Consider the following 16,074-nt stretch of genomic DNA (forward strand, 5'->3'; position numbering starts at 1 on the left):
AGTTGTTAATGTAATTACAACTCGATGGGAGTGAGGGCGAGTTGAATGTGTAGCAACAGTATATTTGTAAGGTTCTTCAAAGTCTTCATTGATTGACTTGCATTGATATTTGATCAGATGCAAACGTCTCCAAAGTAGGACTAGAGAGCCTCGCTTTTTTTGAAGATTATTGTGATTTGGGTAGCTGATGAAATCAATCAAGTTCTGGAATGTTCTAAAGCACAAAAGAGTCGAACGTCGTGTAGTGGGGATTGAATGTGGAAAAAAATGCATGAGTGATAGTGAATGGTTAACTACGCGGTTTTGAATATTTTAAACGAAAGTGAAAGAAACAGAGAGGTTTATTAAAGAAACTAAATGTATATGGAAAAGAGAGTGAGGCATTGACTGGTTGAGAAAGCGATTCCCCACGAACAAACAAATGAAGTTACAAGGATAATTCTAAGAAGAGGATAAAAGTGATGAGTTTTGGATGTGATATGTTCCCCGTCCCCATGCCATAGAAGAAAATACTCTTAGACATAATCAAGTCTAACGGCACTAAATTGTTAATTGAGACTTTCCAAACTAAATGAAATTTGATAGCCTTTTCAGGTCAATTTTGAAACCTTAATTTGATCCCTTAGCAATAATACCCTAATTGAGATGATTTTTTTTTTGGTTATGATAATTAGTGACCATCCCTTGCCCTTGTTATAACTTGAACCCAAAACTCTTCGGTCTTTTAACTCATTCATTCTTTAATCCATCATGTCACAAGGGGTGGTTAATTGAGATGAATGTTAAAATCCTACGAAAGTGTTGACAAAGTAATAATAATAATAATAATTAATCCAGGATCAAATAGGGAAAAACTTGAGTGAATATTTTTTTGTATAGTGGAGCAATTTGATTCGTAATACGAAGGAAACTGAGTGTATACATATATAATATGGGAATATATTAGACTTTGTATTGGGAATCTTTTGGTTCAACGCTATGAAACTTCTCGTTGAGTTTGTTCATTGGTTGAAAAATGTTAATGGCCAATTAGCTATAGAAATGGAAAATAAAATATGATTAATTAGCCTGCTGAGAACCTTCATTGAGGTACTTGCCACTCAAGTTGAGTTAGAGGGTTTTAAAAAAAAAAAAAAAAAAAAAAAAACCAACAAGTTCAATAATTCGAGAATAAGTCAATTGACTTTATAAGTCTACGGTCGACTTTGTAAAATTAAGGAAATTTGGTGGAACTACCACAACTAATGACTGAGCCTAACGTAGTTGACCAAACTTTTAGCTTTAAAAAAGAAATTGCGGTACTTCTCTTGTAATTTTCATTTGCTTCACTAAACACACTCCATTTCGCCAATGGATTCCGTTTCATTTGGCAGCAAATGTGAGTTCAATCGTGATTTATACAAGGCTGCAATCAAGGGTGATATCCAACCCTTCACGGATGACAATCAACATCTTGATCTCATATTAACACCGATTAAGAATACAATCTTGCATGTTCACCTGTCATCCGAAACCCGAAAATCAATATCGTTCGTGAGAGAAATGCTTGAAAAATGTCCATCGCTTCTACTACAAGTTAATGCCAATGGGGATACACCCCTACATGTTGCAGCAAGACATGGATACTCTACTATAGTGGAAGTTCTTATTGAGTGCGCAAAAACTCAACCTCAAGATACAGAAAGTGGGTTAGAATACAAGCAGCTGATGATCAGGAAGAGCAATAACGAGGGAAACTCAGCCTTGCACGAGGCAGTGTCGAGTGATTACGTTCGTGTAGTGGAAATTTTAACCAAAGAAGACTTTGAGTTTTCACATTTTGCTAATAATTTTGGGGAAACTCCACTTTTCATTGCTGCCGAGAGAGGATGTCTCTTATCATTGCGTGAAATATTAGAAGATGCAAGTCAGCCGCCCACGAAGGCCCCCATGGAATGACTGCTTTGCATGTGGCTGTCGAGAACAATCATCAAGGTGATCCCTTATCTGTATCTTATAACTGATTAAAGAATAATTTTATAATATGTTCATTTCCAGATTTATGAAAGTTGTTGGCGTTATTGCCCCAAACCCCCACGGCTTTGGTGAAATATAAATAACCCAATGGTTTAAAAATTTTTGATCTAGTCCCCATTTTTTTTTTTAAATTTTGCCGTAAAACTAACAGTTGAAAAGATTATTTTGATACTTCAACCATTTAAGAATTTAAAACACTAATTTTTTATTTATTTGTTCATCTTTTTCCTCCTTTTTCCCTTTGTTCACCCTCTTCCTTTTTTTTCTTTCTCCTCCATCTTCTTCCTCCATACTTCCTCCTTCTTCTTCTTCCCCACCATTTCTATTTGAGGACCAGGCCTCTTGTAACTACGATGAGGTCGAATCTGGCCAGATCGACTACCATGAGGTCGAGGTCAAACAAGACCTCCCTACTGCTGCCTAAGGCCGAAAACGACCTCCTCACAACAGTACAAGGCCAGAAGTATTTGTTTGTGAGGCCTTTCTCGACCTTAGTTGGCTATGACCAGGCTTAAATAGCCTCCCCACAGCTGCCCAAGGCCAGAAACGGCCTCCGCTGCAACTGCTCAAGGCTATTCTCGGCCTCAATATTTGTTGTGAGGTCTTTCTCGGCCTCCAATGACTGCCACGAGGTCATTCTCGACCTCAAGCGCCTATAAAGATACCATTTCCGACCTCAAGCAACTATTATGAGGCTAGATTTTGTGAAAAATTGTGTAAGATTTTTGTGTTTTATTTATCAATTGTTATTAAATGCCTATTTTATTAAGTTTTTAGTTATGAATTTTTTTAAAGTTATAATAGAAATGGGTGTGTTATAATTTCTCCAAGTCCTTGGGGGTTTGCTGTAATAAGGCCTTAAGTAGGGTTTGATATAGTATATTAATTCAATTTTTTGTTATTTAATTTGTTTCAGGTATTACAAGAGAATTGCTAAAGAACAAACAGTGTTTGACCAAAAACAGAAATGAACACGGGTGGACTCCACTTCATTTCGCTGCATACTATCGTAGTTTTCGCATTACAAAACTACTTTTAGAATATGATAAATCTGCTGCATACGCTGCTGATAAAAATAGAAAGATGACACCTCTTCATATGGCCGTCAGCAATGCATCTCCGCTTCATATATGTTTCATGCCGAAACAATTTTATGTGCATATGCAGATAATAGAAGAAATTATTTCCCAGTGTCCAGATTGTTGTCAAATGGTTGACGACCGTGGATGGAATGTTCTTCACTTTGCCATGACTAAGTTACCTGTTCGACATCTTGTTACTAAGAAGGATGCAAAAGGAAACACTCCTCTCCATGTGCTTGCTGCTTGCCGTCCACGGGAATACCCTGACATAAAAAAAACACACTCCAAGGAAACTGATATTTTGCAACCAATTTTTTAGCAGCTAACCAGAATTAGTTATAAAAAGACTATATTTATCAATTAAATTGACATTAGTCGAGCAAAGAGGATTAAAATTTTAGGGTTTACATGTTTCAACATTTGGTATCTAAAATTAATTTTTTGCGACTATTTTATTAGTCACAAAACCGATTGCTTTAGTGATTAATAAATTTAGTTGCAATTTTTTCTGAGTAATTTTTCCCTCCAAAATTTGATAATTTGCATCTAAAATATTATATTTTGCATCTATATTTTTTGTTACAAAAAACAATTTTTTACAACTACCCCTTAATAGCTAAATTAGTTGCGAATAATTAGGGATTTGTTAGTAACTATTATGATTAGTTATAGAACAATAAAATTACCAAAATATTTTATATTTGGACAATAATTACAAAGACTCCAAAGTATATACAACAACTAAATTTGATTTAATTATCAATTTAAGTTAAAATATTCATATTCAAATTATTTGTTCTCCCAAACTTAAATTATAGGCAACTAACACTGACTAAATTTTTAGTTACAAATTGACTTATTTGTAAAATAGAATTATATTTTAAAATTAAACAACTAATTAGAACTTTTATTTTTTTAAGTTATTTACATAATACCCTAACCTATATAAAGCAAGCATTTTTGTCAATTTTATCTCTTCTCCACGCATCTTTGCCCTAGCTTTTTCCCCAAATTTTCCAAACTCACGACCCAAATTTCATATCTTTTCCCCACGCATCTTCATCTCTTCTGACGCGTCTTCATCTTAATCATTGTTGCCCGAATTTCCGAAATGCAGAACCTGACTTTATCTCTTCTCCACGCATCTTCATCTTTCAATTGATCTTCTTGGCTTCCTTCATTCATCTAATACGAGGTAGTCCCTAACCTCCCGTAAGTATAATTTTTTATTCTTTAGTTCTCTCCCATGGTAACATTAAATCTGATTTCAAATTTTTAGAACCTGATGTATTTTCGTTTATTGACATTGCATTGATTTTCGTACACTGAATAGAGACAACGAAAGCAAAGAAAACGTTTCCAAAAGCAGAGAGTTTTTACATATACAATGGCCGTCATACACAGCCACAAGGAAGAGAAGAAAAAAAAAAGAAACCGAACTGAGTCTTAACTCTTAAGTAGTGTGCTTCTATTTGTGTTCTCATCTATTTTTTTTTTTTTTTTTCCCTGTTTATGTGGGTTTGAGCTGTTTTGATGTTGCTTGTGTTCATGGGTTAACGTTGAGGGGATTTCTATATTATGAGAAAAGTGAAGCTTAGAAATGTGAAGGAGCTTTATGATGATAGTGGTCAAGTTTTGGACCCCAATGTACGTACTTTTTCTTTCATGTTTCTCTTATCACTTATGAGTTCATTTCTGTGTTCAATTCTTTGATTACCTCAGTCATTTGAGCATGGTTACATAGTAAAGTTCTGTTTTTTTTTTTATTTGGGTTTTTTCTTTTAACTGTTATTCGTTTGTCTGCAAATTTTTCTTTCCGGGTAATGTTTTTATTTTTTATTTCAAGGATTTGGACAATTCTGTTGTTTTTTTTCTTCTCTGGTCAAGCTTATATGTATGGTTCAGTTATGTGTGTTGATCGATTTGTTTAGTATGAATTTAGCTGCTCAGTGAACTGAGGTAGATAGCTCTTCGTTGTTTGTTATTGTTGATGTTTTAAGTATGCCACGGCCAATATGTTGTTGTATGTATCAATGCCTAAATTGAGAATGCCTAGTGAGCAGTTTTCAGTTCCCTCTTTGTTCTTTGTCTCATTTAATGGGATGTGAATCAAATATATTTCTTTTCACTAATCCTGTACTATGTATTTGATGATACACACATTTCAAACAAACTATTTTGAAGATAATGGAAATATTCTTTCATGTAGTGTTTTAATTTTACGACTCATGACATATCAAATTATGTTATTTTCATTGTTGTGCAGATTTAAAAAAATTTCTAATGGTTCATTTAAATTGCTTACAGATAGCTCTGGCACTGAAAGACAGTTCAAAGATACAAGGGCCTGTGGGTGAAACCGATCAAACGGACTGCATTGACAGATAGCTCTGGCACTGAAAGACAGTTCAAAGATACAAGGGCCTGCGGGTGAAACCGATCAAACGGACTGCATTGCTCTGCTGACTTGCTGTGCTGACTATGGTGAGATTTTTTTTCTTTGGTTTACTAATTTAATCTTCACTATTTGTTTTGGCATATGGTATGCGGGACTCTTTGATGTGTAGAGTCGTTGTCTGTTATGAATTTACTTTTGCTGGAGGGAGTTGATGGTGTTAGCTTTGATTAGAAAAAAATGTATTTAATGACATTGATACATCTTTTGATGATTTCTATTTAAAATTAGTGTTTCCTTATGCGAGGGGTAGTTTCTCGATGAGCTGGTTTTGAGTTTTGTGTAATTATGGATATTCAACTAGTAACAGTAATTTTGACTTGCTAGAATTTAGCTCTAGTTGATGTCATGTTCCGAGTAACTTCAACATTCCCAAATTTAGTTATATAACTGAGTTGCCAAATCTTTTAGATGACCTTTTATCAGATGATGCTTCTCATTTTAGTACAGCTTTGTACTTCTTGCTATTTATCTCTTGTTCAGTTTTGTACCTTCCATCTTAGTAATAATTACTAATTATTGAGTTATAACTGTTTCTTCTTCTTTGGTTATAATTTCTTTTTTCGCTTTCATAGCAGCGATCATGTGGCACTGAAAGAGGACATGTTGAGAGAGAGAGACATTTCCAAAGCAGTGAAATTGATATGAAAGAACAACTCAGGAATTGTAACGTGTGTGCCATCCCATGTTCATGTTGTATGCATTCCAAGCAAATGACATCTCCAATGGGAATAAACACTGATGAATTTTCTGATGCCTGTAAGAGAAAGGATGTTTGTCGGGGTTCTTCTGGTAATGTTGATATGCTGTCGCCATCTTTATGTTATGCATGCAATGGGAGGCATCATACAAGCAGTGAGACAAGCAACCTATTTAGAGCATGCTCAAATCTAGTGCAGGGGTTGATGAATCTGATGTGGTTAAAGATCCTCCGGAGTCACGGCCTGTTGACCATAACAAGGTATCTGATTCTGCAGAGATTGAAGTAAGTACCGTTCCTATCCCTGATATTACAATAAATGAACATAGTAGTTGGTGTACATTTCTCGGACATGGCACTTGGTGGAACTATTGGAATTTTTAAAATACAAGAGACCATAGGAAAAACTTTAACAGTTATGAAATTGTAGACAGTGTGTTTTTGTTTAACAAATAGTGAAGAGATCTTTAACAGGGAATGAAAACGAAAGATTTAGTTTTTACATTGATACCTGGGTGGTTTTTAACTGTGGGGTGACCTCTTGAGGTTGTCCAGATCTGTGGTTGGGATTCCTGTGTTGCAACTGCTGCCTTTTTCGTAGTGGCCAAATAGAGTATCAGGCTGGATGGCAATGGATTGATGAATATTTTTGTATAATAGGATAACATATCACTAGTTAAGTAAACTAATAAACTTAAGATTATTGACTACAGTTAGTATAATAAGCATGTAAAGTAAACTAATAAACTTAAGATTATTGACTACAGTTAGTATAATAAGCATGTATTTATTGTAATATTTATCATCATAACTGTAATCTGTAATAGAGATTCAAGCTGTAAATTGCCATTATTAAATGAAGTTGTGCATATGCCATGATGTCTTAATTGTTCTGCTAGCAAAATGGGAAATAAAGGAGATTCTTATTACCTAGTAAAGATCAGTCTTTAAGATATTGTAATGAAAAATTAGCTATCCTGTGAAATTCATTTGACACAACCAGACTAGATTTTAGCTCTCTGGATTTGTGTGAGTCTTAGATAATATATGGAATGCAGCTTTAGTGAAAACTAGGAGCTAAGGTACAGGGATACTGAAGCTTGATGGGGTAGAATTTCGAAAACAAACCTTCTGGTGATCTTGGTTTTCACCTGGGGATACTGAAGAAAATACCACCAATAAATAAGTAGGATGGATTAGAAAAGAACTTCCTTAAAAATTGGACGGAAAGTTTAAGGATACCAACCTAATTATGTTCCGAAACAATAAAGTCCGAATCTTCTTTGAAAATTTTAGAAACTTAGGATTTCTTGTTTCTGGTTATTTAACTGTACATAGTCTGATACTTGGAGGTTGGCAACATGCATTTAGCCCCTCCACTTTCATACATGATCATTATATATTTGGTTTACTATTTTCCCCTTCATAAATGCAATGCTTTTAAATTTCAATAACTGTGTGGTTATTTTCTGCTGCCCCTGGGAACAGGTAAGAATTTGTGATATATGTGGAGATGCTGGTCGGGAGGACTTGTTTGCTATCTGTAGCACTTGCAGTGATGGAGCAGAACACATGTATGTCCTACGAAGCTAATCTTTTCCCTTCCTATTATTTTTATTTATAAGTTTAAACTAGCACTGGTGTTCCTTTTTTATCTATTGGGGAGGGTGAAATGCTCATATTTTGTTTTCTTTGTTTCAGCTATTGCATGCGTGAAAAACTGAACAAGATTCCTGAAGGAGATTGGATGTGTGAAGAATGCATACTCAATGAAGAAAACAAAAGGGACGTGCTACAGAAATTTGAAAAGCAGCAGCAAGAGTATCAAGTCAGCCTTCCTTGAATACAGCAGCACAAAACTTTAGAAATTCTAGTGCTTTGGATGATAATAATAGTTTGAAATTGAATAGCAGAGGTAAAGTTTAGTCCTAACTTCTCCTCCAAGAGACCTTCAGGCAATTTAGAAGCTATCTCAGTGACTAAAAGAACAGTGTTTAAAAGTGTTGAACAAGAAGGAGCTTCCAAACCCTCTAGCAAAACTTGCCTGTATTCTTCATTCAATAAGGAGAATTTGAAGCAAACTCCTGAAGTGACTGCACAGGGTGACTGCTTCGCAAAATATACTATCAGAACAGGCAATAAATCACATGAAGCACTGCCAGGGTATCGAAAGTCTAATGGTAATTTTCTTATATAGCTTTGAGGCAGATATCCAACTCACAGTGCTTGCCATCTCCAACTGATGAAGACTCGTCCTCATCAGCTATAGCTATTTCAAATACCGCAACTGGTGACACTTGACATGCTAACAGTATTGATGGTTATTTTGTTGTTGTATGGGCAGTAGATATTTTGACATGGGGGTAGAACCATCTTTTTAGGATTGTTTGCATATATGTGTTAGATGGTGTACATGGAGTGGGCATTTTTTTGTTAGTTATGCATAAATAGATAGGTAGTCGGGAAAATGTGGGTGCATGCTGTTCTTTTGGGTTATGCACATGTGATAGGCATTTTGAATTTTTATTGCTCATCATGCATAAAAATCCATGTATGGACTATATATATATATGTATGAAAATATGATATTTGATTTAGTGATCAGATTTTTATATTGTGTCCATTATTTTGTTGATGTTGAATGTATAATGTAGGTCAATACAAAATGCTCTAAAAGAAAACACATTCTGCAACTAATTTTTTAGTAGCAAAAAGTCATTTAGCATAATTGCATTCCGTTGAAGGTCAATATGAAATGCTCTAAAAAAACACATTCTGCAACTAATGTTTTAGTAGCAAAAAGTAATTTAGTATAATTGCTTCCATATTCAGCATCTAAAAAATAGTCGCGAAGACCTTTTGGATTTCACATTCAACGTCTAAAATGATTACAATTAATCACTAAATTTTAGTCATCAAACGATACATTCGTCCACTAATAAAATAGTCGCGAAAACTTATTGGATTCCACATTCAGCGTCTAAAATGACTATAATTAACCATTAAATTTTGGTCACCAAAAATACATTCGACCACTAATAAAATAGTCACAAAAACCTATTGAATTCCATATTCAGCGTCTAAAATGACTATAATTAACTACTAAATTTTAGTCACCAAAAGATACATTCGACTACTAATAAAATAGTGACAAAAACCGTTTGGATTCTACATCCAGCGTCTAAAAGTATTACAATTAACCACTAAATTTTGATCACAAAAATATTCATTCGTCGACTAATAAAATAGTTACGAAAATCTTTTACGAAATTACCCTTACACCTTTGGCGTCTAATTTTTGTGGGATTCGCGATAAATTATTAGACACTAAAATGTACATTTTGCAACTAATTGATTAGTCGCTATATAATTTTACCAAATTACCCTTGAACGTTTAGCGTCTAAGTTGGGGGACTAATTTGACCAGCATTTAGCAACAAATTTTGAAAATTTTTGCAAATTTTGCAAATTTTGAAACTTTTTGCAAATTTTGAAACTTTTTATAATTTAAAATTTTTTTTTTTCAAACTTTGAAAATTTTGAAATTTTTTTATTTAAACAAAAAATAAAATTTGTATCTGTTAAATAAGATAAATTGGGGGTACTTTGGTCCAAAAACAACAAATTTTATTTTATTCCATCAAGACTCCAAATTACAAGCAAACATGGAGTGGGATTCCATTCCTTCGTAACATTTCCATTCCCAATACACATCCTCATTCCATTTCAATCACAAACAATATGACCTTAGAACACAAAGTATGTAATATCAACTGATCAGGCTTTGCATGTTAGTAAAATGGTGTTTTTGTATTTATAATTAATATTTCATTACTACTTTTACATTAAATTTTTCTACAATATCTTAATTTGATTTACTTTTCTTATATTGCTTTGAGTAATATATTCAATATGTATTACAGGAAGAGATCCAAGAATTGTCAAGTTCTGATGGTACTGGACCATATCGACGAGGTATTATTAGTAAAAATCCATTCTGGATATTTGATCAACTCCCTAGGTTTGAGAAAACAAAAGATTCTGAAATGGTGGTTGCTACACTCATAGCAACAGTAACTTTCACAGCAGCTGTAACAATGCCCGGTGGCTACCAAAGTGAAAAAGGCCCCGATCCTAAGTAGAAAAGCAGCTTTTCAAGCTTTTGTTATAACCAATGCTACAGCCTTCGTCCTCTCCCTTGCCGCTGTCTTTCTCCACTTCTTTGCAGCATACATGGATTTTTTAGCAACATGAGCAATAAAAATCCAAAATTGCACTATCATGTGTGCATAACCAAAAACAAAAATGCATAACCCAATCAGTTCGGTCACCTTTTGGAGCTTTACCTCGGTGGAAAGCCAGTCTTTATCATCACCACACCTTAACGATTGTAGTGAACAGGCCTATCCTTTCCTGTGGTCTTCCAATACCAAAAGTCAGTAGCACAATTCATTCTAACAAGTCTACAGAAATTCATTTTTAAGCAACAGAAGTTCAATTACATAGCAACAGTATTTGCAATAAGCAAGTAGTTGACCTTGGGTAAACTTTCACACATTTCATCAAGCAACCACCTGCACATGTAAGTCATAAAAATATCAATTAACACTAACTTTCAGAAAATGTGAAAATCATTTTAATAGATGCATACAGAGTGACCCATCCAGGTATATACAAAAAATGGAGCATCCAAATATTATAGTTATTTTTCGTGCAAATAAATGCTTTATCAATGACTGGAAGATGGAGGGATAATTAACAAGCACATGAACCATACAGAAACATACCTATAGTCAAAAGAAGGAAAAAATTTATGAAGGGTATTCACAAGCAGCTTCATAGTGGCATGATCTGCAGCCGCAGTATTGATCATGTGAGTATACTGAACCTGAATATTGAGGAAATAATTTTGACATAGAAAGCAATTAAGAAACATTCTAGTCCAATATTTGTGCATAATTTACATGGAAACTTGGACTTTGCTTAGCATACTAAATGAACTTTGAGGTAAAAATAACAGTGTATAAAACCTTAACAGCAACTTTTTGCCATCATGCGTACGAGCAACATGAACTTGTGCAAGGGAAGCACTTTCCATAGGAACAAGATCAATTTCTTCAAAAACCTGCACATTAAGACTCAAACATCAGCAAGCGCATATGTATCCATTGGGAACAACAATATGACCACTCAACATAAGAATTTGTGCATAAATCTCATAAGCACCAATATCACTTGTAAATAATTCATGAAGTAAAAATTAGATTATTGGCTGTTAAAAAGCAATCCAGATTCATGAAAAAATGTGCATCCTTGATAGATAAACCCAAGTTGGACAAATAGTAGGAACAAGTAGACAATGTGGACGAGGGTCCAGAGCACACAATTAGTTTTATATCTGATACGTAAACTTGTTGAACATGTAAAATTCTATGTTCATTTTAACATCATACCATAATATATACTTCAACAGTTCATGTACAGTGATACAAAAGGATTCTAAACTAATAATGTCATTTAACTTTTTATTTAAGAGAAAAAAAAACGGTTATTCTCTACAAGCTACCACTAGTGTAGTAAATTTGCAGGAAAGAACTCATCACCTTTGCAAAAATCAGTACCAACAACATCGATAGCTATCTTTATCTTCTCACCATACCCTGTTCTAATGATAGCCTCTTTAATAAAATCTAATCCTTCTTTCACGCTGCCAACAGGAATTGGACATAATTAGAAAACGAACAACCCTCTAATCAAAGTTTACTAGTATTATGCATGACTTTATATGTCGAATTTAAAACCTAAACAACCATAAATAACAGGAAAGTAAAAGGGAAGCCAAAGAACAAATATACTTTGCATATGAGTAGAAGGCAATAAGAAGATTAAGAAACTTACTCCTATTGTAGTGTTGAACCTCAACTTTAGCCAACATCACATTGTACTCTATCTCAGACAGCCTCAAGGAGGGCGATTGTTGGTAATGGTAACCAGCTTTGCTACAACATAAAAAACAAAAACAAAAACAAAATGGTTCATTTAACAAATCCACAAGAAATGAAATATTCCCATAACAAAGACTAGATCTAGTCAGAACCCAATAATTTCTAAGTTCTCATGAAAAAAGGGTCACAACCTAACAACTAAAACACAACTTTTTTTCTGGGTCCACAGCTAAGAGTCATTTCAGTTCATAAAAGAAGCTCAAAAATACAGAGATAATATAATCATCAATACATGAAATAAAATGAAAAACAAAGTTAATAGGTTAGGTTACCTTTGGAGCTTCTAAGGGTGTGAAGCACAATTTTGTTACCCAAAGTGTACTTGCCACTCTTCATGAAACAAGCAAGCCTACTGTTGATGCTCTCATGGGACTTCTTCTGCAAGAGTTAGCCATAACCAACTTATTTCTCTTCTTTAATTAAGACTGAAAAGGAATAAAGAAGAAAATAAAAAAGAAAGAAGAGAGACAGAGAAGGAGATGAGTTACATTCTTCTTGGCGGTCACCATTGTTTTAAGACACTAGGGTTCTCACAAAATAGCTTCGAAGAAAAGCGAAGAGCTGTCTCAATGAATTTCCCTATAATTTCCCTAACTCCAAAATCTTAACATTCAATCAAAACCATCAAATTGAACACCAAAATCAACAGAATTTTAATTAGATCGACGAATATTCTCCCATTACGATCTCTAAATTTAAAAGGAAACGAACGAGAAAGAGGCGAACGAACCAGATTGCGAAGAGGTGGAGAAGCAGAGGGAAATTGATCGTGAAGAAGATAATTGATCTTGGAGACGGAATCTTCAAACATCTGTTTCTCTCCGAGCTATTTTTGCAATTCTCCCAATTGTTTTCGAGAATTGATCGGATTGGGGAGTTGGATCCGAAGGATCGAGGAGAGTCAGATCCACCGAAGGCGGAGGATTTCTTGGGAGAGAAGAAGAGTTTGTTCTTGAACACCATTGTTACGGTTAATTAGAGAGTGATTTTAAGTAGCCCTAGCATGTTAGAGATGTCCGGCTGCTGAAGTGAAACAATAAAGAAGATGAAAAAATAAGAAAGGGAAAATTTTGAAAAATGGGTGGGAAAATTGGATAATGTTATGGGTAATAAGGATTTTATTAATTAGTGTACTAATTTAAAGTATAGTATAGATATTATATGCATAATACAGATATTATGTATGATTTTAACAAAGGTTACCGTTGGTTACCGTTAGTACGACAAAGTATTAATCGGGAAAATTTGCCTTAAATGAAAAATGGGTGGGGAATTTTGCCTTAATGAAAATTGGGGGAAAAATTTGGCCTTAGTGAAACTTTTGATGGGTGGGAAATATTGTCTTAGCGAAATTTTTTTTTTTTGTTTTTGTCAACTTAATCCTCAATAGTTTTAACTATCAAGAAAAAAATTTATCCAATTTATTTTTGATCAAATCCTTAACAGTTAATAATTGTCAAAAATCATCTAAAAAAGTCAAGAATTACAATTCTTGACATTTTTTTAGGACAGTAAGAAAATTTTTCAACTCATTCTATCAAGGAAGGGGTTGTTCCTAATAGTGATATATTACAAATGGAACAATTATTACAAAAAAGAGATATGAAACAAAGAAAACTCATTAAAGCTTGCTCTGAAAGAGTTAAATCACACTCAAATCAAAGCCTAAATAAAAAAGAGATCGAAAGAACAAACCCACAAAACAGTTTAAAAAGAAAAACCCAGAAGATAAACAAAAATAAATGTATAGAAAATAAAATCAAAAATCTAAAGAACAAAAAAGTGAATAAAAATGCAAACCTTAGTTGGAGAAATCGATGAATATGAAACCATCTCGAACGAATATCCATAAAATAGAAAACTTAAATACCCAATTGAGAAAATAAATAGATATTATCAAACACCGTTCGTTTATCAGCAATAACAAACGAATTTAAAGCACCCATTACAATTATAATAATCATTACAATGTCAGATGAAAGAGAAGATAAAAGTAAAATCACCAATTACGAAGTTAAAACCACCAATTGAGGAACGTCACAAAAAACAGATGGTTAAACAAATTAAAGCAAATGTTGTGAAGAAACGAATTGAAAATCAAACAATAAAACCAAAATACCATCAGTAAAAGAATGAGTTTTGATATAAAATAAAAAAAAGTTACCTTCAATGGGGTAATATAGGTGACAAAAGTAGAATAGAGGAGATGGTAAAGTGAAGAGGGAAATTGGATACAGAGGAGTGCGTGGAGAAGAAGAGGACTCAGGTAAGAATTGGGAAATTGGGGTATTATGTATTTGGCTTTTTAAGTTGGATTTATATAGAATGGGCTTTTAGTAATTATCTCTAAAAACATAGGCATTTATTTATTTGATGAGTTATTTGTAACAACCAGTTTTAGTCACCATTTGTAACTTTCATGTTTTGTAAACCATCAATTGCAACTAATATTTTAGTAGTTGCAAAAAAAAAAAAAAAAAAAAAAAAAATGCAACTAATGTTGTAGTTGCCACTGTCAAATTTTTGATATCTTAACTTTTTGTAACTAATTGATTTTGGTTACTAGTAGTATATATTATTTTTAATAAACAATATCTAGTGGCTAACATTTTGGTTGCAAAAAAATCATATTAACAACTATAACTTTAGTTGCCAAAATAACATACCCAAAATTTTAATTTATTTCAAGTGGGAACATAGCAGAATTTACCATTCATTTGACAACTAAAATCTTAGTTACCAAGAGAAGATAATTTGCAACTAACTAATTAGTTACACGATAGTAATTTTAGTTACAAATTAAAATTTTATTTTTTTATTTTACCGAGAAAGTAGGGCTTAAAAAAATTCATCAACTTTTAATGAGTAAATATATTTTAGTTGCTATACATGAGTTTATGCAACTATTGTAATATGCACAAAACAATTAGTTGCCAAATGTACCTTAGGCCCTTTGTAATTATTGTCAAAAACTTGGATATTTTGGTAATTGTATTTTTTGTAACTAATAAAAATAGTTACAAATTAATTCATAAATATTTGCATCTAATTTAGTAACTATTTAGTAGTTACAAATAATTGTTTTCTATAACCATAATTTTAGTTGCTGAATCTCTTGTTGTAGTTACCAATTGTGTTGTAATGCTAGGAAAATTTATTGCGTAAGAATTGACAACCAAATAAATTAGTCGCTAATGTGATATTTTTGGATACAAATCAAATTAGTCACAGAATATTAATTTTAGATGCCAAAGGCAAGAATAAATGGACCCCATAATTTTATTCCCCTTTAGCTGACTATTTGGAATTTAGTTACTAAATGTGGGGTAATTGCAACTAGTTTTGCCTAGTTGCAAAAAAATTGGTTGCAAAAAGTATTTTTTCTTGTAGTGACTTTACAGCTCCAGTTTCACCACTGCAGGAACCAGAACTAGAACTGGGAACCAAAATCGGAACCGAGACCTGGGTACTAGGGTAAGAATAGGGATTGAATTGTAATTTTTGTAAACTTTTGGGGTTCATTTCTCATTTTTGTGAACAGCAGTGGGTAATTGTAGTTTTTCTGAGTACCCGGTTTTGGTTCCAGTTTTTAGGAACTGGAATCGACCAATTCCAATTCTGGTTCTAAATCCCAGGAACCGGTTGGTTCTAATTCCAATTCTGGTTCCATGGGATTTGGGCGGGTACCCAGACCCACCCACCCCTAGTTTTAATAAATAAGAGCACATTAAAACGATGTCGCTTTGATTTAAAGAACTAACAGACTTTAGTGGATTTGGATGTTCTGTTAACTCTTTGGGGGCGTTTGGTTGGGGG

At 33.5% G+C, this 16,074-nt stretch overlaps 2 protein-coding genes and 1 long non-coding RNA gene across 8 annotated transcripts; 2 read left to right on the forward strand and 1 right to left on the reverse strand.

Moving 5' to 3' along the window:
• Positions 1 to 1,350: 1,350 nt before the first annotated feature.
• On the forward strand, positions 1,351 to 3,417 carry LOC116119035 (protein ACCELERATED CELL DEATH 6-like). The gene is made up of 2 exons (XM_031404991.1): positions 1,351 to 1,906; positions 2,933 to 3,417. Exons 1-2 carry the CDS (start codon positions 1,351 to 1,353, stop codon positions 3,415 to 3,417), a joined length of 1,041 nt encoding a protein of 346 aa, XP_031260851.1.
• Positions 3,418 to 4,132: 715 nt separating this feature from the next.
• Positions 4,133 to 8,056, forward strand: LOC116119046. Of its 3 annotated transcripts, none has more exons than XR_004126262.1 (6): positions 4,133 to 4,310; positions 4,432 to 4,745; positions 5,365 to 5,582; positions 6,132 to 6,538; positions 7,742 to 7,827; positions 7,955 to 8,056. It is a non-coding gene; the product is annotated as an uncharacterized LOC116119046 (long non-coding RNA). The 3 variants fall into 3 exon arrangements; XR_004126261.1 differs by having other exon boundaries at positions 4,135 to 4,310; positions 5,406 to 5,582; positions 6,129 to 6,538; XR_004126260.1 differs by having other exon boundaries at positions 4,137 to 4,310; positions 5,406 to 5,582.
• A 3,804-nt stretch (positions 8,057 to 11,860) lies between these two features.
• Positions 11,861 to 13,338, reverse strand: LOC116119049 (60S ribosomal protein L30-like). Of its 4 annotated transcripts, none has more exons than XR_004126264.1 (4): positions 12,989 to 13,338; positions 12,765 to 12,848; positions 12,531 to 12,636; positions 11,861 to 12,252 (listed from the first exon to the last, which is right to left on the reverse strand). XR_004126264.1 is itself a non-coding variant. In XM_031405005.1 (3 exons), the coding sequence occupies exons 1-3, from the start codon at positions 13,067 to 13,069 to the stop codon at positions 12,048 to 12,050; spliced, it is 387 nt and encodes a 128-aa protein (XP_031260865.1). In that variant the 5' UTR covers positions 13,070 to 13,338; the 3' UTR covers positions 11,861 to 12,047. The 4 variants fall into 4 exon arrangements, 2 of the variants coding, with proteins under 2 accessions (XP_031260865.1, XP_031260867.1); XR_004126263.1 differs by having other exon boundaries at positions 12,765 to 12,861; XM_031405005.1 differs by lacking the exon at positions 12,765 to 12,848 and having other exon boundaries at positions 11,861 to 12,247.
• Positions 13,339 to 16,074: the final 2,736 nt, after the last annotated feature.

Source organism: Pistacia vera, unplaced genomic scaffold, assembly GCF_008641045.1.
Source record: "Pistacia vera cultivar Batoury unplaced genomic scaffold, PisVer_v2 Contig87, whole genome shotgun sequence".
Lineage (NCBI taxonomy): Eukaryota > Viridiplantae > Streptophyta > Magnoliopsida > Sapindales > Anacardiaceae > Pistacia > Pistacia vera.

Excerpts from the sequence above, each read along its gene's own strand:
- LOC116119049 (XM_031405005.1), bottom strand. The coding sequence starts at position 13,069 with ATGTTTGAAGATTCCGTCTCCAAGATCAATTATCTTCTTCACGATCAA. Across the intron at positions 12,637-12,988 it reads CTCCACCTCTTCGCAATCTG|AAGAAGTCCCATGAGAGCAT; the intron begins GTTCGTTCGCCT and ends TAACTCTTGCAG. Across the intron at positions 12,248-12,530 it reads CACCCTTAGAAGCTCCAAAG|CTGGTTACCATTACCAACAA; the intron begins GTAACCTAACCT and ends GTTGTAGCAAAG.
- LOC116119035 (XM_031404991.1), top strand. The coding sequence starts at position 1,351 with ATGGATTCCGTTTCATTTGGCAGCAAATGTGAGTTCAATCGTGATTTA. Across the intron at positions 1,907-2,932 it reads TGAAATATTAGAAGATGCAA|GTATTACAAGAGAATTGCTA; the intron begins GTCAGCCGCCCA and ends AATTTGTTTCAG.